General features: G+C 37.1%; 1 protein-coding gene across 11 annotated transcripts in view; it reads left to right on the top strand.

Moving 5' to 3' along the window:
- LPAR1 (lysophosphatidic acid receptor 1) overlaps positions 1–20,258 on the top strand; it is a 132,120-nt gene that overhangs the window by 44,223 nt on the left and 67,639 nt on the right. For 6 of the 11 annotated variants that reach the window (XM_037494671.2, XM_037494670.2, XM_037494667.2 and 3 more), the window contains exon 2: positions 17,643–17,806. In XM_037494671.2, the coding sequence (XP_037350568.1) occupies positions 17,762–17,806 (45 nt within the window). In that variant the 5' untranslated portion in view covers positions 17,643–17,761. Of the gene's footprint in view, positions 1–9,938; positions 9,998–17,239; positions 17,288–17,642; positions 17,807–20,258 lie in introns of those variants that run through there. The other 5 variants (XM_037494664.2, XM_054689538.1, XM_037494662.2 and 2 more) reach the window with 3 other exon arrangements.

Here is a 20,258-nt window from a genome sequence, read left to right as displayed (position 1 = left end):
TCACTGTCATTTATTTTGAAACTGAAACACTTCCATTTTAGCCCTTGTCATTCTAAGTCAACTGTTGATCTGCTATTGGTAACCACAGGTTAGTTTTCATTTTCTGTAGTCTGATATAAAATGGAATCTTACACTAAGTGCTTATGATATATCCTTTTCTTTGTATATTGTTTGTATATGTGCATTTTATGATTTTATCTCTTCCTTGGCATATTAACTATAATTGCTTGCTTTGTTTTTAGTGATGATTCAGCATTTATAGGAGGCTACTTCTAAGTGACATCATACATCTTTATTGTGTAAAGAACTTACAACAGTATATTTGCATTTCTCCCTCCCTCTCTTTTTTTCTTTTGCTTTAACCTTTGTAATAAACCCTATCATTATTGTTTTGTTGGGATACACTTCACATATAATTCAACTATTTAAGGAACAAAATCTAATGGTTCTGATTGATTGAGTTATTCAACTGTCACCACAATCAACTTGAGAAAATTTTCATCATTCCAAAAGGAAACCCAACAACTATTACATTCCTGGTAAACACTAATCTACTTTTTTGTCTCATAGATTGACCTTTCCTGGAAATTTCAAATAAATGGGAACATACAAAATTTTTTTTGTTTTGTGACTAATTGCTTTCATTCAGCATGAGGTTTTCAGGGCTCATGTATGTTGTAGCATTTATCATTATTTCATTTCTTTAATCATCCAGAAATATTTCTTTGTTTGGAAATGCCACATTTAATTTTTATCCATTCATTAGTTGATGGGCATTTGGATTTTCCCCACCTTTTAACTATTATAATTATGCTTCTGTGAACATTCCTATACAAGTTTTTGTGTGGACATATGTTCAGTTTTCCCAGGTACTTATCTAGAAGTAGAATGAATTTCTGGGTCATATGGAAACTTCATGTAATATTTGAGGGACTGCTGGGCTCTTTTTCACAGTTTCTATCTCATTTTATATTATAACCAGTGTTTGAGGGTTCCGATTTTTCTACATCCTCATCAACACTTGCTATTTGTCTTTTTTTTAAATAAATTTTATTTTTATATTCCCCATACAATTGCAACCCCGTTATTTTGACCCCAATCCCTCCCCTCCCCACCCCCACCCCCCATAGAGTCTCTGGTTCACAGTTTTTTGTTGATTTTGATTTTCACTTTCTTATAGTTATTCATTTTCCTGGTCCCTTATTTAAGTTTTCTAGATTCCTGCTATGAGTGAGACCATCTGGTATTTTTCTTTTTCTTTCTGGCTTATTTCGCTGAGCATGATCCCTTCCAGCGCCATCCATGTTGCTGCAAATTGCATGTGTTTATCTTTTTTGAATGCTGAGTAATATTCCATGGTGTATATGTACCACATCTTCTTGATCCAGTCATCTATTTTTGGGCATTTGGGTTGTTTCCAAAGCTTAGCTATTGTAAAAAGTGCTGCTACAAACATAGGCGTGCAGGTGCTCTTTGGAATTGATGTTTCTGTGTCCTTTGGGTAAATACCTAGGAGTGGAATTGCTGGATCATATGGAAGCTCTATGTTTAGTAGGTCCAGAAATCTCCACACAGCTCTCCATAGTGGTTGGACCAGTTTGCACTCCCACCAACAGTAGAGGAGAGTTCCTTTTTCTCTACATCCTCGCCAACATTTGTTGTTGCTAGTTTTTTTAATATGTGCCATACTCACTGGTGTAAGATGGTATCTCATGATAGTTTTGATTTGCATTTCCCTGATTACAAGTGATGTTGAACATTTTTCATATGCCTATTGGCCATTTGCCTTTCCTCTTCAGAAAAGTTACTTTTTAGCTCTTCTGCCCATTTTTTGACAGGATTATTTTCTTTGTTGTTGTTGAGTCTCATCAGCTCTTTGCAGATTTTTGTGATCAGTCCTTTATCATTAGTGTTGTGTGCAAAAATGTTCTTCCAGTCGTTGGGGTTTCTCTTTGTTTTTGTTATTGTCTCGTTTGCTGTGCAGAAGCTCTTTGATTTGATGTAGTCCCAGCTGTTTATCTTTGCCTTCACTATCACTGCTTTGGGTGATGTGTCTGTAAAGATGTCTTTGATGTGCATATCACATAGTGTTTCGACTATATTTCCTTCTATGTATTTTATGGTTTCAGGCCTTATGTCAAGTTCTTTAATCCATTTTGAGTTGATTTTTGTGTATGGTGTGAGGTAGTGGTCAAGCTTCATTCTTTTGCACATAGCAACCCAGTTTTCCCAGCACCATTTATTGAACAAACTTTCTTTGCTCCAATGCATATTCTTTGCTCCTTTGTCAAAGATTAGTTGACCATAAATTTGTGGGCTTATTTCTGGATTTTCTATTCGATTCCATTGGTCTGTGTGTCTGTTTTGGTTCCAGTACCATGCAGTTTTGATGATTATGGCTTTGTAGTATAGTTTGAAGTCTTGGAGTGTGATGCCTCCATTCCCTTCTTTTTTTTTTTTTTCAGGAGAGCTTTGGCTATTCAGGGTTTTCGGTGATTCCATATGAATTTCATCAATAGTTGTTCTATTTCTTTGAAGAATGACATTGAAATTTTGATTGGAATAGCATTGAATCTGTATATTGCTTTTGGTAGGATGGCTATTTTAATAATGTTTGTTTTTCCAATCCATGAGCAGGAGATGTCTTTCCATTTCTTTGTGTCTTCTTCTATTTCTTTTAACAGTCTTTGTGTAGGTCCTTTACCTCTTTCGTTAGATTTGTTCCCAAGTATTTGATTTTTTTTTTTGTTTTGGTAATAAAAGGGATGGTTTTTTTGATTTCTTCTTCTTCAGATTTATTGTTTGTGTATAGGAAGGCTACTGACTTTTGCGTGTTGATTTTGTATCCTGCCACTTTACTGAACTGATTGATGAGTTGAATTAGTTTTTCTGTGGAGTTTTTGGGGTTCTCTATGTATATTATCATATCATCTGCAAATAGTGATAGTTTGACTTCTTCTTTTCCTATTTGGATTCCTTGCATGTCTTTCTCTTGTCTTATTGCTCTGGCTAGGACTTCCAGTATTATATTGAAAAGCAGTGGTGAGAGTGGACATCCTTGTCTTGTTCCAGATCTTAATGGAATTGCTTTCAGCTTTTCACCATTGAGAATGATACTGGCTGTTGGCTTGTCATAGATGGCCTTTATGATGTTGAGGTATGTTCCTTGTATCCCAAGAATTTCATGGGCTTTTATCAAGAATGGGTGTTGCACTTTGTCGAAAGCTTTCTCAGCATCTGTTGATACTATCATATGGTTTTTATATTTCTTTTTGTTGATGTGTTGGATAACGTTGATTGATTTTCGGATGTTGAACCATCCTTGTGTCCCTGGCATGAATCCTACTTGGTCGTGGTGAATTATCTTATGGATACATTGTTGGATTCTGATAGCTAAAATTTTATTGAGGATTTTTGCATCAGTGTTCATTAGGGAGATTGGCCTGTAGTTTTCCTTTTTTGTGTTGTCCTTGTTCGGTTTTGGTATTAGTGTAATGTTGGCTTCATAGAATGTGTTTGGTATTGTCCCTTCCTTCTCAATTTTTTGGAAGAGTTTGTGAAGGATAGGCACTAATTCGTCTCTGAATGTTTGGTAGAATTCATTTGTAAATCCATCAGGTCCTGGGCTTTTATTTTGGGGAGGTTTTTGATTACCATTTCAATTTTACTGCTTGTAATTGGTCTGTTTAGGTGTTCTATTTCTTCTTTATCTAGCTTTGGGTGATTGTAGAGTTGTAGGAATTTGTCCATCTCCGCTAGATTGTTGAACTTGTTTCCATATAACTGTTCATAGTAGTTACTGATTATTCTTTTGATTTCTGCTGTGTCCGTTGTGATTTCTCCTTTTTCATTTATGATCCTGTTTATTTGTGCTTTCTCCCTTTTTTCCTTTGTGAGCCTGGCTAAGGGTTTGTCTATTTTATTGATTTTTTCGAAGAACCAGCTCTTGGTTTCATTGATCTTTTGGATTGTTTTTTTAGTTTCAATTTCATTTATTTCTGCTTTGGTTTTTATTATTTCTTTTCTTCTACTGGTTTTGGGTTTTTTTTGTTTTTCTTTTTCTAGATCTTTGAGCTTCGAGATTAGGTTGTTTCTTTTTCTTTCTTGTTTCTTGATGTGAGCCTCTATTACTATATATTTTCCTCTTATTACTTCTTTTGCTGCATCCCATACGTTTAGGAAATTGGTGTCCTCATTGTCATTCAATTCAAAGAATTTTTTAATTTCTTCTTTGATCTCCTCATTAGTCCAATGGTCTTTCAGTAGTGTGGTTTTCAATCTCCATGAGGTAGGAGATTTCCTTGCCTTGTTTTTATGGTTTATTTCTAGTTTGATGCCTTCATGGTCAGAAAAGATGGTTGGTATGATTTCAATCTTGGTGTATCTGTTGATGTTTGTCTTGTGTCCCAGTATGTGATTGATCCTGGAGAATGATCCGTGTGCGCTTGAGAAAAATGTGTACTCCGTTTTTTTTGGGTTTAGTGTTCTATGGATGTCCATTAAGCCCAAGTGCTCTAGATCCTTATTTAGAGCTTTAGTGTCTTTACTTATTTTTTGTCTTGTTGATCTATCCATTGTTGATAGTGGTGTGTTGAAGTCTCCCACTAAGTATGTGTTTTCTCTGATGTCTGTTGTCAGAGATGCCAATAGTTTTCTGATATATTTTGGTGCTCCTTTGTTTGGTGAATATATGTTAATGAGTGTTATTTCTTCTTGAAGTATTGTCCCCTTGATCATAATGTGTTGACCGTTGGGGACTCTTTTTATCTTTTTGAGTTTGAAATCTGTTTTATCTGATATAAGTATAGCTGTTCCTGCTTTCTTTTTTGGTCCATTCGCTTGTAGGATTGTTTTCCATCTTTTAACTTTGAGCCTATTTTTATCTTTTGTAGCTAAATGTGTTTCCTGGAGACAGCAAAAGGTTGGGTTTTGTTTCTTAATCCAGGCTGCAACTCTGTGTCTTTTTATTGAAGAGTTTAGACCATTTACATTTAGAGTTAATATTGATACGTTAGCATCTGTATTTGCCATTGTGTTTGTCTTTCCTTTGATTTTATTTATTTATTCTTTCAATAACTTTTTTTTTTTTTTGGCCTTCTTTCATTGTTATTTGTCCCTCTGAGGTTCTGGCTTTAGAACTCCTTGTAGTATTTTTTGGAGTGGGGCTTTAGTTGTGATGAAATTCCAGAGTTTCTGTTTGTCTGGGAAGGTCCTTATTCTTTCTTCATAGAGGAAGGAGAGCTTTGCGGGATAGAGTATTCTTGGTTGGCACATGTTTTCTTGGAGTCTGTTGACTATGTCCCTCCACTCTCTCCTTGCCTGTAGTGTTTCTTCGGAGAAGTCTGATGTCAGCCTGATTGGTTTTCCTTTGAATGTTATCTGTTTCTTCCCTCTTGTCAGTTTCATTATTTTTTCCTTGTCCTGGATTCTTGGGAGCTTTACTATTATGTGTCTTGCTGTATTTTTCCTTTCGTCGTGGAAGTTTGGTGTTCTTCTTGCTTCTTGTATATCAATTTTCAGCTCCTTCTTCACATTTGGGAAGTTCTCTTCAGTTATCTCCTTGAATATTTTCTCTGTTCCTACATCTCTCTCTTCTCCTTCTGGTATTCCTATAACTCTTATATTTCCTTTCCTCACGGAGTCAGATAGTTCCTGAAGTCTTTCTTCGGTCTTTTTCCTTCTTACTTCTCTTTCCTTTTCTGTTTTGGTTCTTTTTATTTCTGTGTCTTCAAGAGTACTTATTTGTTCTTCCATTTCATCTATTCTGCTTTCATTGCTTTTCCCAGAGTTCTTTAGTGCCTCCATTAATTCTTTGATCTCCTGCATTTCTTTTACTTCCCTCTTTAGGGACTCAGTTTCATTCTTCTCATCATTGATTATTTTCCCTTATCATTGTTTTCCTTTATGACTTCTGTCAGTTTTTTAATCATGGCAATTTTAAATTCTCTTTCTGGAAGGCTCAGAAGTTCTTCCAAGTTACTGTCGTCGCAATCTGGGGGTGGGTTTTTTTTTTGTGGTGTGCTTTTTTCCTGAGCAGTTGCTAGGTTGCGTGTGGGTCTTCTACTCCCTACTGTCTGTTTTCTAATTTGTAGTATGCATTGGGACAGTGTGTTGCTGGGACTGGCTGGCATCTTGGGTGAACTTCTCCACTCCTCGCTGCCTCCTCCAGGAGCCATCTGTCAGTTTCAAGCAGTCTTTACTGAAGAAAGGTCCCTGTTCTAAAATGCCAACGCGGGGACACACTCCCCTGCGCACCTGGTCTACCCCGACGGTGGGTTCCCGCTCCCTCTCTGGGCTCGGACTGCAGGCCAGAATGGCCTGGTGTGGGCGAACTTCCCAGCTCACCTCTGGCTCCTCCAGGAGCCTTCTGCTGGTTTCAGGCAGTCTTTACTGAAGAAATGTCCGTGTTCTAAAATGGCGATGTGGGATTCACTCCCTGTGCGCCCAGTCTGCCCTGGCGGTGAGTTCCCGCTCCCCCTCTGGGCTTGGAGTGCAGGCCAGAAGGGGCCTGGCGTGGGCGAACTTCCCAGCTCACCTCTGGCTCCTCAGGGAGCCTTCTGCTGGTTTCAAGCAGTCTTTGCTATTTGTCTTTTTGATTATAGTCCATTATAGTGGGTGTGAGGTGGCATCTCATTTTGAACTCAATTTTTGTTTCCTTAATGGTAAATAATATTGAATGTCTTTTCAGGTATTTATTGTGTATTTTCTGTATATTCTTTGGAGAATATTCAGGTCTTTTCTCATCATAAGATAGGCTTATTTGTGTCTTTGTGAGTTGAAAGCCTTCTTTGTACATTTTGTATGTAAGTTCCTGATTAGGTATTGATTTGCAGAATTTCCTGCTATTTTATGACTTGTAAATTATACTATAAAGAGATTTCTATAATAAATTTTTTAATATTTACTCATTTAATTGCTATTTTGATATTCTCCATTTATTTGTGAAGACTAAGATGTAATTCTGGTGTAATTTTCCTTCTATCTGGCTGATTTCATTTTTAAACATTTCTTACAGTCCAAGGTCTGTTTATGATGAATTCTTTCAACTTTTTAATTTTGAAATTATTTTTGTTTTACCTTTATTTTGGAGAAGCATTTTCAGGTGGTATGGAATTGTAAATTGATCAGGTAGTCCCACCCCCCATTAATTTAAAGATCTTGATCTCTGTCTTTTGTCTGCATTGTTTCTGATGAGCAGGAACAAGTCATCTTGTGCCTGTGCCTCACTGTGTCATGTACCTTTATCTGATAACCTTAAAGTCTTTCTCTTTGTCATTATGTTTTGGCAAATTTGATTAATATATTCTTTTGTTCATTTGTTCCCCTTGAACTCCTGGTTTCATTGAGCTTGCTGAACCTGAGGTCTTGTAGTTTTTAAAAATTTGGATTTTTTTTTGCCTTTATATTTCAAATATTTTTTCTGCTTTCTTTGGGGTCTCTAGTTAATATATAGCTTATAAGTCCACCTGAAATTTCCTTATGGTTCACTAATGTTCTTTACATTCACCTTACCTCTTCTTTTTTTCTCTCAGAAAAAGGTAATTTTCAATAATTTCTATTTCTATCACTTCAATAATCCTTTCTTCTTCAGTGTCACATTTTCTGTTGATTTCGTTCAGTGTTTTCTGATTTCATGTATTTTTCATCTCTACAGAGTTGGTTTGGGTCTTTTAAAAATACCTTTTATTTCTCTACTTTTTGAACATTTGGAATATAATTGTAATAACTATTTTGAGGTACTTGTTCACAGTAGGAGGATTCCTCTAGCAGTTGTAGTTTGAAGAGCCTCTGTTGGCCTGAGATTGAAACCTACAGGCTGTAAGCACACCAGCTTGGCTCAGAGGGTCTGTCCTTAAGCATTCCTCAATAGAAATTTATCCACCTTATGCTTCTGGGTACTTACTCCCTTGGATGGAAATTTTGATTGCTGGTAGTCTTTGGGTCCCTGTACAAGTAGTTGAGGCATTAGTATTATAGCATACAGATGCTAAGAAGATGAGAGTTTAGACACTGTGGGGCCTGGGCTATGGAATCGGGGCAATATTAAATCTGTCTCTTACCCAATTGTCCTAACTGTCTTAACTTTCAAAAAGATATCCTCAGTCCTTTTTGTTGACTTCTCTTCCTTCGTTTCCCTTCTAAAATGTAGATCCCAGCCTGTTTCTTCTTGCTTTCTGTCTTTGTGATTGATCACACTCTCTTGAGTTAATTTTCCTCTAACTCAGGAATCTGTAATTCCAGCCCATTCCTGATCCATTATTCCTAAGCTACAGATGTTTCCCATTTTCTAAGCAACGTAACACAAACTAGCTTGAACTTGAGACTCTAAATGGTATGGTCAATACAATCTGTACCCTAGTACTGTGGCAATTTGTGCCACAGTAATGGCAACTGTTCTGAGATTTTTCCACAAATTTGATTTTAAAATTCCTGGTTATTTTGACAGATTTTAGGATATCATCTCCCTGCAATGAGGGGAAGGAAGGGCTATGTCTATTCGAAAGTGAAAATCCTATGCTTGTCAGTAAGCTTTGAAATCAAGATAATAAATTTACTTAAATAATTTATGGCCAGTTTCTTCAAACTATAGACTACTGGACTCTGAACTGATAAAATACATGTAAAGTCGTGTGATTGTGATAGTTGTGTTTCTCTTTCTGGAGGCAGCGTGAGGAGGATGGACTGGCTGTATTTCTTCCTTTGAATGCATCAGCTGAGTGCCATTTGGAAAGAGTGATAGACTTTTAGGCCAAATGCATAATAAAAGGTCTGATTGAAAAGCTGGAGAAGTAAATGGAAAAACTGATTGTATATGTAGAAAAGGAAAGATTTAAGAACCTGAAATATATTGTCTTCTCTGAGTAGATAGGAGCAAGAGCTTAGGGCTGGTACTTGGAAGATGCGAGCAAAGTTTCTGCCACAACAGGTATAGATAGTATTTTAAAACAGAACATGAAGAAATTATTTGGTTTCTGAAGTGCCTTTCTCATTTCTTTGTTCTAACTCTGCATGTGGAGCAAATGGACTCTGAAAGTGATCACAGATGGACCATTCACCTCATTGATTATATGGGGAGCAGTGGTAATGATAGAAAATTCAGATGAAAAATGTGGCCTGGCTGCTCCTTTGTCACCCATATTTGCCCCTTTCTCTTTCTTTTTTGGTTCTTTAAGCCTCACATTCTCTTTGTATCAACTTTAGATATAAAACACATTTAAAATGTGAAGAATTTTTTCCTTTTCTTTGCAATTTCCTGCATTTTTTCTTAGTTCATTACAATTATATTTATTCAATCATATAGCTGTTGTTTGAATAGCTGTAATAATTGTATTTTTTGGTAACCATTGTTATCACAAGTATTCTGTATGTTAGATGGATTGACAGGCTGCTCATGCCAAAGGCTCTCCTAAGCACATTTTACACTATGTCATCAAGTGTGTTTTTCAGGGTCAAATATATCCTGATTATTTCATATTTAATATAAGTACCTTATTCTTGCTATTACAAGTAAATGACTGAATATGTAATTTTTGTGTCATTTCATATTTCTGACAAGATCATGAAGGTTGCCTCTTTGTATTGTCATCTGCTGTGACCAGTATGATGGTGTCTAGCCCAATTTTTTCACCCATGATTTGATATTTTTCCTAGTTGAATTTTTATGGGAATTCTTTTAACTCTTATTAACTTAACAAACCTGTGTTAACAGTGATATTTCACTGTACTTTCTACTTTTCCTGGAATGTGGTGGGCTCTTTCAATTTTTTTTAAGTTGTGGTAACATGTAGATAATGTAAACTTTACTATCTTAACTATTTTCAAGCTAAATAGTGTGTATATATTCACATTCTTATGATACAAATGTATGGTTTGCTTTGTCTTACAAAATGAATGCAATATTTCCATTCAATAACAATTCCATTATCTTCTTCCTCCAGCTCCTGGCAACACCATTCTACTTTGTGCTTCTGATTTTTGATTACTCTAGATAACTCATGTAAGTGAAGTCATACAGTGTTTGTTTTTTTGTCATGGACTAACTTCACTTAGCATAATATCCTCAAAGGCTGATCCATGTTGTAGCATGAGTCAGATTTTCCTTTTTTAAGACTGAATAATATTCCAATGTGTGTATATGTGGTATTTTGTTTATCCCTTCATCTGTTGATAGACACTTGGGTTGCTTCTACCTTTTGGCTGTTGTGAATAGTGTCACTGGTAGTCTTTGAGATCCTGCTTTTAATTCTTTCTGGTCCATACCGAAGTGGAATTGTTGGGTCATATATTAATTCTATTTTTCTTTCTTTATTTTTTATTTTTGAAGACTCACCATCCTGTTTTCTGTAGTAGCTGAACCACTTAAAATCCCACCAGCAGAACATAAAGGCTTCAATTTCTCCATATTTCACCAATATTTATTTTTTGGTTTTTTGATACCAACAGTTCTAATGGGTGTGAGGTGATGTCTTATGGTTTTTGATTTGCATCCCTCATATTTAGTGATGTTGACTCTCTTGTCATGAGTTTTGACTGCTTGTATATCTTCCTTGGAGAAATGTATGTTTAAGTCTTCTATTCATTATTTAATTGTGTTGTTTGATTTTTATGTGAGTTGTAGGAATTCCTTATATATTCTGAATATTTAATATCTTTTCAGATTTATGATTTGCAATTATTTTTCCCATTCACTGGATTGCCTTTATACTTTTGATTGTTTCCTTTGCACAGATTTAAATTTTGATTTGGTGTATTTTATCTATTTTTTTTTTTGGTTGCCTGTGATATGGAGCTCTTTTTTAAAGCCTACAAATTTAATATCTTTTAAAGAAGGTTTTCTTTTATTGATGGTAACTTCTGTTCATTTGTTCTCAAGTGGAGTAATTACATTTAGTTTGAATATTTCCTTTGCTCCACAAACATACTTTCTAATCAATTGGGTGATGTCTGTTAGGAGAATGTGTGTTTTTTTCCAAGCCTGTCTTCCATGACATCAACTTGGTTTTCTGCAGTGGCATGTCTGCCTGTTGTAGTTTCAATTTAATTTCAGCAGTGATATGATTTTCTTTTAGTTGAATCAAACATGTAAGTATTTGTGATTCAAAGTGTCAAATAACTCTCTAAGATTACCTAGGAAAACGGAGTTTGCTCCCTCCCAACTGTTGTACCTTTATCATAGCTAACATTTTCAGTTGGTCAGCTGCTTCATTTGGTATTTGCAATGCATCTGTAAGAATTTTACTTCTACTCTTTGATGTTTTAAGTATTTGTACACGTCCCATGTGGAAGATCTGCCATACACATATTGTCATCCAATACTTCTTCATCCTAGTATAATTAGGTCACTTAGTGCAAATGTCACTATGGCCTCGTTAATGGCCTTGATAGTTGAGTCATCCAGAATCCTATGATTCCTTTTTATATTCTGCAAATTCTTTGTTCTCGTTTCTGTGAATCGTTCTCCTCATGTTTACTTAGTTTTCTATGTGCTTATCACTCATTCAGTCCCAAACTCTTTGTCAGGTTTAGAAGTCTCTCAAGAGTATAGATGGACAGTTATTCTGTCAAGGTTACTTTATGAGTATTCTTACTTGTTCTTCAGGGAACTCCTCTCGTAATTGTGCCAGGAGTTCCTTTTGTTTTTCTCCTGCATTGAATTCCTGTTCCTTTATCACATGCCTGCCTTTTTCTTAGTTTCCTCCCTGTTTTGTTGAAGAGCATCAGTTCTAGGATAGAAATCACTTTCCTCATTGATCCTTTGTTTTTTAGCTTTCAGGCTGTTGTTCAGACTTTCCCATACCTAATTCTTTGTTTGTAATCCTCCCTTCCTAGTCCCCCAAGCACTTTCTGATAGTTTATGGTATTAAAAAAAAAAATCACCAGCGTCCAAAAATGCTCATGATGATGTGCTTAATATGGATATATTGAAATCAGCTGAGGTCCACAGGTTGGGCCTTGCAGTGAAAACATTTATGACTTTGATTTTAGGAAATGTTTTGAATTAGTTGTTTGATTCCTTTCTCCTCCATTTTCTTTATTCTTTCACTCTGGAGTTGTTTTTATTTGGTTGTTAGGTGTTCTGAACTAGTCCTCCAGCTTTCTCATTTTCACTGTTCTGTTTTCCTTCAGTTTGTTTTTTACTCTATGTTTTGGGCAATTTCTTTATATTTCTGTCCTACTACTTTTCGAATGAGCAGCTTTTGAACATCCTGTTTTTGTTTCAGTGGGTACAATGTCTTCCTCCTGATGTGTGCAGACTGAGGGATACCCTGGGACTCCCAAACCTGCAGCTCTAAATGGGTTCTGCCATCTGCCACACAAAGGCAAAGCCGACTCTTAGTGTGAAAGAACTTTACTAGGAAGTGTGGATGGAAAGAGAAGAGAAGAGAAGAAAGGATAAAACACCTGAAGTTATCCACCCCCTTACTGATAAATGCCCAGTCAAACAAGGTTTGCCCCGAGGAGGGCCACTGAGGCCTGAGAGCCTACCTCAAGTCTTAGGCACCTTCTGGCAGGGAACTACAGAAAAGGGGCAGAAAGGACCAGGCAAGTCGGAGATGAAAGCAGTAAACTCAAAGTAAAAATCAAGGTAACAGTTGCCATTGTCAGCCTCCCTACAGGTCTCTCCCCCATGTCTTTTCCAAGTGTCTCTATGTTTTGACTCCACATGTCTCTTTCCATGTCACCCAAGTCCGCAGTGCAAGTTCAAAGCCAACAGGCAAATGGGCCTCTTCACATGTCTCTGTGCTCTACGTGCCCCCTCCTGTGTCTTCTCTAGCTTCTCTCTTTTTCTTCCTGTTCAGCTCCACCCTTCATTAAGTGGAAATTAAATGAATTTTTTTGAAATTATACTCTAACATTATTGTAAAATCTTTTCATTTGCTCAAATTCTAGAAAGTCAGGACCCTCAATGATGGAAGACTAACTTTAGATGCTATTTAGCTCTGGTAGAGGGACTAGATGCTAAGAAAGGCAAGTTTTAGCTCTGACCTTCCTATAGCTCGTCTTTTTTACTCCTCCAGATTTGGGGTTCAGCAATTTCTCCACTTAGTTTCTGTCTGCTCTCTGCAGAAGAATTTCAAGTCTGAAATTTTGTCCTATTTTATCTAAATGGTTCTATTTGTTTTTAAAATTTTGAGGATAAATTTACCCTTTCCTGGTTTTAGCACCGGTAGCATTATTTTTCCACTGTTCTCACTTTTTGTTCGTTTGTTCTGCTTTAGGGGGTAGAATCTGTAAAATCTTTACCTATGTACCCCAAGTTCTGGTTTATCTTTTGCAATGCAGATTTCATTTCCTGCTTCTTCTTCTTTTTATTATTATTGGTTTTTATTATTTTTTTTCTGACTTACCCACTGTCTCCATTTAAGTTCATTATTCCTTTTTTTTCTGATTCTTGTTTTTGGTTAATGTAGACTCCCCTGACCTCATTTTTCTAAAATTTCCCCCTTTTATATAGTACACCAATTTCTTAAGCAAATATTTGCTCAGTATTCTAGAGATCTCCCTTCTCTTGAACCATCATATTTTTCATTTCCCTGCTGGATTTGGGTTTTTCTCTATTGCTTATCCTTAGTGACGATAGTCTATGCATATTTAACATTGGGTATTTCCCTGTGTTCTTTTAAAAGTCTAAAATGGGGCACTGAAGTCTATCTAGAGAAAGGAAGAGGTTAGATTTATAGTAGATTAATTTGTTGATTAGAAATTCATCTTCCTTTGAGACCTAGGGAAGGAGGAAGCACCGGCTTCAGAAGTAAGGAAAGTTTGCCTCAGAACCAGAGCCTTTTTATAAGTATCTCTTGGGACTTAGTAATGAGAGGACCACTGTTACTTGGCATGGCTGCCCATATCAGAAGGCAGCTGGTAGTGTTGTATTTTTTACCCCCACATATTTTCTGGGTCAGTCATCATGGCCACATATAAATTACAAGTAAATATAGCTAGAGATTACTGGCTCATTTGGTCTCTGGAGCCAGGAACCCCTTTCTAGGAGTGTGTGTATTTTAAATGTACTCCAACTCTGCCTGGATTAGTTCCCTCCAACCCTCATTCCACTGAACTGGATTAGCATTATGAATCTGTTGAGTTCTCATTTGCTTATTTTCTGTTGTTGCAGTTACAGATACACATGAAGGAATGCCTTGCCTTAATCCTCTGTTAACCTCCCATATTGATTCTTTCCAGTATAAATTTCCAGAAACTTAAGCAATAACTAGGGTCCCTCTGTGTCTTCCAGACTGATTCAGGCTGTTTTCTATTTTCTATCCAATTGGTTATTTCTGTGGTAATCTGGCACATATGTGTCTATGTAGCCCTTCTTATCTGTAAGTTGTAAATTGTATTTTGTTTATCTGTTTTGAATTGTAGGAAGGATATTGAGGTGATTCATGCCCAGTGACTGTAGGGAATAGATGAAAGGACAAGTAAATAAATAACAAATTTAATCTTTTGCTGTTGAGAGATATTAGAGGTAGTTTTCTGGTTTTGAGAAGAATGATAGCAATTAAGAGAGATGCTTAGATGGAGATAAGTAAGGAAAGAAGAGAAAGGGCAATAGTATGATCCAAGGGTAGTTGGGGTCAGTGGGGCTAACCCACCCCACTCTGGTTTTCTGTAGCTGGGAGACAGTCTTGGAACTCAAGCAAAGGAAATAGTTGATGACAGGCTGGAAAAACAGCAGAACAGGTTCCCAATACTTGGAAAAGTTCAAAGAAGGAAGTGTTTCTTTAAAAGTTCTATGCAACTCTGAGATTGACAGCCTGGACCTCTGGGAAAGCAGGAACCTAGGGTGTTACTTGGCTAGAGATTGGACAGCATTGTGCCTTCTTTAAAATTGGGTTTAGTCCCCTCAGGATTTATGCAGTTTTGACAATAAGTAGGGAAGTAAATTGTTTTCATAAATCTGATTTTATGATATCACTCCTGAGAGAGTTGATTATGCCTTTTAAGTTAGTGTTGCTCAGTCCTTGTATTTTCAGAGTTAAGTAAACTTATGCTATTTTATAAAGGGCTCTTCCATAAGAATAGGTATAACAAAAGCTCCAGAACTAGAAGTATCTGGAATGTTTTAGAGGAAGGTGGTTAATTTTCTGCCTTTTCTTCATGAAAATATGAAGCTAGTGATCCGTCTTACCTATTACATATCTTGAGACTATGTAACATGAATCTCAGGACACATTACTAAAGGTTTATATAAATGAAGGAAGCACAAGGCTCTCTTTCAGAATTGGAGGAAACTGGATATTGGACAGGATATTTGACTTTCATCCTGATTTCTTCAGGACTGTCTGAGACTTTTGCTTGAAAAGATGCCAAACACTTTATGTCTTTTTAAGTTTCATTCACCTGGAGGCTTAGTGTTTGGAAAGAGGATGGAACCCAGCGTGGGCTCCTGGTTCAGGTATCATTTCCTGGCTGTGTGACTTTAGCTATGTTGCACAATCTTTCAGAGCCTTAGATTTCTCACCCTTGAAATCAGTTAATGCTATCTGCCCCAGACTATCAATATATGAAACTGTATAGTGCTCTGGTGCTCAGCATCTAGTAGGCTTTCATTAAGTCCCATTTCCCGCCTTGCCCCCTTGTGTTATCCTAGAGGCCATCTGGCGGATTGCCACAACCATATCTTGTCTCCCATACCATACTACAGGCTCGGTGCCCAGTATTTACCTTTTGGGCAGCTCTGTGTACTCTGACTATTGGAAGCAGTTTAAGGTTATATTGTTTAATGTCTTTGCTTGGCAGAAAATATATTGGACCTGAGAACACAGTGTATGAGTCTTAGGCTTGCCTGCTTATTTCATTTTTGGGTTATCGTGCTATTTATATATTCATCTGTCCAGCCCACATGCGATAGAACAAGGTAATGTGAATTATAAGTACATGAAAAGCAAAGAGGAAGAATAAAAGTAGAAGTAGACATAAAATGCCTCTAGGAATAAGTTGGGTTTAAAACAGTGAACTGTGGGTTCGCTCATTTCCTCAGGGAAGGCTGGTCACCCTATCAGCCATCAAGAAAGAGGACGGGCACCCCTGTACACAGACACCTCACTTCTGGGCTCTTCATTTGAGTTGACAGTGTGATAAACAGCAGCTCTCCTCTCCATCCAAAGTCCCTGCCACCCCCCACCCTGACCAGGCCAAAAAAATAAAAAGTGTGTGTGTGTGTGTGTGTGTGTGTGTGTGTACTGGGACTAAGAAGAATGTCAGTGTTGTCTCAGGGCAGCCATGGAATTTTGTGTTGAATGTCATACCAAAATAGTTTGACAACTTTTCTTCTTATTTGTTGATAAAAATAGACACTGAAGGAAGAACATAAGAAGGTGCTATGATTCTAAATAATCAGAACCTCAATGATCAATGGAAACTCTAAGATGAAGGATAAATATCAGAAGACAGAATAAAAATCAGAATTTGTAGTTTGTAGAAATTGTTGTCAAACATTGCCTGTTTCTTAGGAAGACAGCTTTTCTGAGAGTATGTGGCTCACCCAGCACCCTCAGTTAATTTTGAGCAGTGTGGTAAGATTTGGGATCAAAGGACTGGGACGGAACATCTAATTCCATTGTTGCTGCTGCTCAAGATTTGTATCTGGTGATCTCTGGTTCATCACATTCACTATTATGAAAAGTAGCATTTTCTAGTGGCTTAAAAGTGTTCAGGTACTGTCTTGCATACGTGAAAACTAGGTAGTATATCTACAGGAAGAAAGGTGTATCTAAAGTGGCCAGGAGGCAGGCATTGGCTCAGTCACTGTAGATGCTCAGCTAATACATTTTGAATGAGGATAGTGAAAAATTTTCTTAACATGAAATTTCTAAAATGAAAAAAATTCCCCTTTTAAACTAACTTGCAATGTGGAAACACTCACATCAGTCTTTTGATGAAACTTGGGACATGGTTTACGACAAGTAATTTCGTGTCTTTTTGGGTTTTCTTAATAAGCAATAATGGAAGATTTGGTTATACATTTGCTTATCTGGCACCTTCTCTTTAAGATATTTAGAAGGATTTTAGAAATGCATTCTTCCTTACACATGTGGAAGTCTGACACTGTTATTTTTGGGGGGTATCTTGCCTTTCTTGAATCTTGAAAGTGCTAACTAGGTTCCCTGGGTAACTGTAAACATGGGCCATATTTATTTTCTTATGTTTCATACTGGTCTGGGAATTTGTTGTTGCTGTAGTCCTGGTTCTGATTAATGAAATGTGTGACTCTTCCCTTTTCTTCTTGCCTCAGATCCTTCATCTGCAAACGGGCAGACTTGAACTGGATGATTTGAAGATGGTATTTCTCTCTTGCCTTTTCCATAAAAACTGTCAGTTCTCAATTGTGGGCTGTTCAGTTCTTTTATTGTTTAATGACAGATGGCTTCTTCCCCTGGTACACACTCACCATTTTTACAGCTTCAAACTGCCTCCTCAGAACATATAGCAGCATTGAATTTAACTTTATGTATATATCCCACTTTATGAACTTCCTGTGATTTGGATACTGATACAGAAGTCCTGGCTTTGAGCTGTTAGATGCCTTATCTACCAAGTTCCTCTCTCATTAAGCTCGTGATTGGTATTTGGGATAGGGATGTGCTTCCATAGGCTGATCCTCCTAGGCTAAATGTGGTGTTCCTGTTCTCTTGCAGGTACGCCATTTCTCCTAGCATGACAGCCGTCTGATTAGCAACCACAAGAATTTGACTCCTGTGTCTGGAGCTGTGTCTGGAGCTGGGGTCTAGTCACTGCCCGCAACTGCCGAGCTGCCATGGCCTCCACCTCTCCTTCCACCCCAGTAATTTCACAGCCCCAGGTAAGTGATTGAATCTGGCACAGGTTTCAGCTAATCGCAGTTTTGTCGAATAATTAAATGGATTTTTAGGAAGTGCATTTGACCTTAAGGATCATGTGTATCTTTCTAATTATCATTTGGTGGGTTTTTGGATAGTAGTTCTTTGTAAGGGAGGCGCTATTTAGTTCAAAAGCAGCTTCCACGATGAACAAGTGATTTTAGTGAACTGGCCTCTGTTTGCAGAGTCTTGGTTTTCAGGGCTTAGGACGTCTGACTGCTCTGTTGACATCAAACTTCATATCTAAGCAGTCAGTAGAAAATCCTGCTGTTTCCCTCTCTTTGCTTTCTTGGATTTAGTGAAATATCTCAGAACAGATCTGAATGCTCCCTCATTGTCCTCCCTCTATAATGATTTTGTTACTTTGACCTATCTAAGAACTTTGAAAAGAAAATATAATTCTAGACATTGCTGAGCAACAGTAATACAAGTTACTTTTTCTATCCAATGAAGGACAGTAATATGACAGGAACATTGTATTTGTGCAAATCATTTTACGGTCTGATCTACTCGAGTATTAACAAAACTCTTTCGGTTTCAGCCGGCAGTGAGGTCCTATAGGAAATGGACTTTGGAGTCAGTAGGTCTGAATTCACATTCTCGACTGCTGGATAAGGAGGCTTAGTCATGTTAACCCTCTGAGCTTCAGTTTTTCTCACATAATCACACCTCATAGATGGCTATATAGATTAAATGATAGAATACTTGGTAAGGTGTGTACCCCATAGGGTTCTCATTTGCTGCTTTTTCACCTCCTCTTCCTCTTAGTCTGTGACCTCCCATCTCATTCATGACTATCATTTTGGGCCAAGGTTCAAGAAAAAGTCTACAAGAGAGAGCATGTGATTGAAATTTGAATATTGATGATAGAGAATGTTGTTCCACATTTTTCCCCTGGTAACATTGTGCCGGCTACTGAATTTTGTAATTATTTCAAGTAAGAGTGTAAGTGTGTCAAATGTGGAAAGGAAGAAGGAGGGGAGAGAGGAAGTTGGGGCATTTTTACGTCATTTACTATAAATGCTTTTTCCTCTGCTAAAAGACCTTGGAATTTTATCATATGGATAAAGTCCTCGCAGCTTCTTAAAATTTAAAAACTGTTTGCATCATTTTCCAGTATGTTTTGTATTCCCACCATGACATACATTTCTCTTGGTAAATGGATCATTTCATTTGCTTTAGGTGTTTGGTTTCGGTTCCCCCTCAGTCTACTTTTTGATGCCTGAGAGATTTGGTGAGTGGGCAAGGTAATTTAGTGCTTGCTACCTGAGGTCAGCATTTTCAAGTCCACGATAGTTGCTGAGTTCGGCTCTAGTACTGGCTTTCTGGCTGGGGCATTTCAACATCCCAGTCTTGCTGCTGTCATTTGTCAGCATTTCTTACAATATCATCTTGCCTATACTTCTTCTCTTGACACATGCGACTATCACCTGGTGAGTAATATAAAAAATTCTTTTCTGTCATTACCATCAATTCTCATGTATAAATAAGAGAAGCAAGTCACCCCAGACATAGGAAAGCACTAAGGTCACTATTCATGGAGGTTGACCATAGGTGGGCATTTCTTTTATAACCCCCTGAACCCATTTCTCCCACCCCAACCCTTGCCTCTGTTAATTACCAATCTAGTGTCTGTGTCTGTGAGGTTGGTTTGTTTACTTAGTTTTAGATTCCACATATAAGGGAGATAATATAATAATTGTTTTTCTTACATTTATTTAAAATAATGCTATTGAGGCTCATCCATGTGGTTGCAAATTACAAAATTTTATTCTTTTATGATGAATTGTGTGTGTGTGTGTGTGTGTGTCTACCCACTCATTCATCAATGGACGGACACTTGTTTGTTTCCATATCTTGTCTATTGTAAATGATGCTTTAATGAACATAGGGGTGCACATATATTTTCAAGTTCATGGTCATTTTCTAGTTACGAATGCTCACAAGTGGAATTGCTGTATCATATAGTAGTTCAATTTTTAAGTTTTTGAGCAAACTCCATGCTGTATTCTGTCAAGGCCATTTTACTTTCCTATCAGCAGTGCCTTTTCTCCACATCCTTGCCAACACTTGACAGTTCTTATCTTTTTGAGAATAGCTATTTTAACAGATGTGAGCTATTTTAATAGCACATAGAAGGGTTGATTTGCATTTCCCTGATGATTAGTGATGTTGGGCATTTTTGCATATACCTGTTGATGATCTTTCTGTCTTCCCTGGGAAAATGTCTAGTCAGATCTTTTGCCCATTTTTTTTAATTGGAGTGCTTGTATAAATATGTTTAAATGACTCATTTAATTAAAATGTTTAATACTGCCCAAGGTAGAAAGAGGTCATACTTAAACATAAACACTCAGGGAAATATGTACTCTTGTAAATTCTCTGTGGGTAAGTAAATTAGTGCAGTCACTCTGT

This window comes from Talpa occidentalis, unplaced genomic scaffold (assembly GCF_014898055.3).
Source record: "Talpa occidentalis isolate TD23 unplaced genomic scaffold, MPIMG_talOcc4v2.1 talOcc4.7, whole genome shotgun sequence".
In the NCBI taxonomy this organism is placed as follows: domain Eukaryota; kingdom Metazoa; phylum Chordata; class Mammalia; order Eulipotyphla; family Talpidae; genus Talpa; species Talpa occidentalis.
Note: the sequence above shows the minus strand (reverse complement) of the source record. Positions and strands in the feature narration are given on the sequence as shown.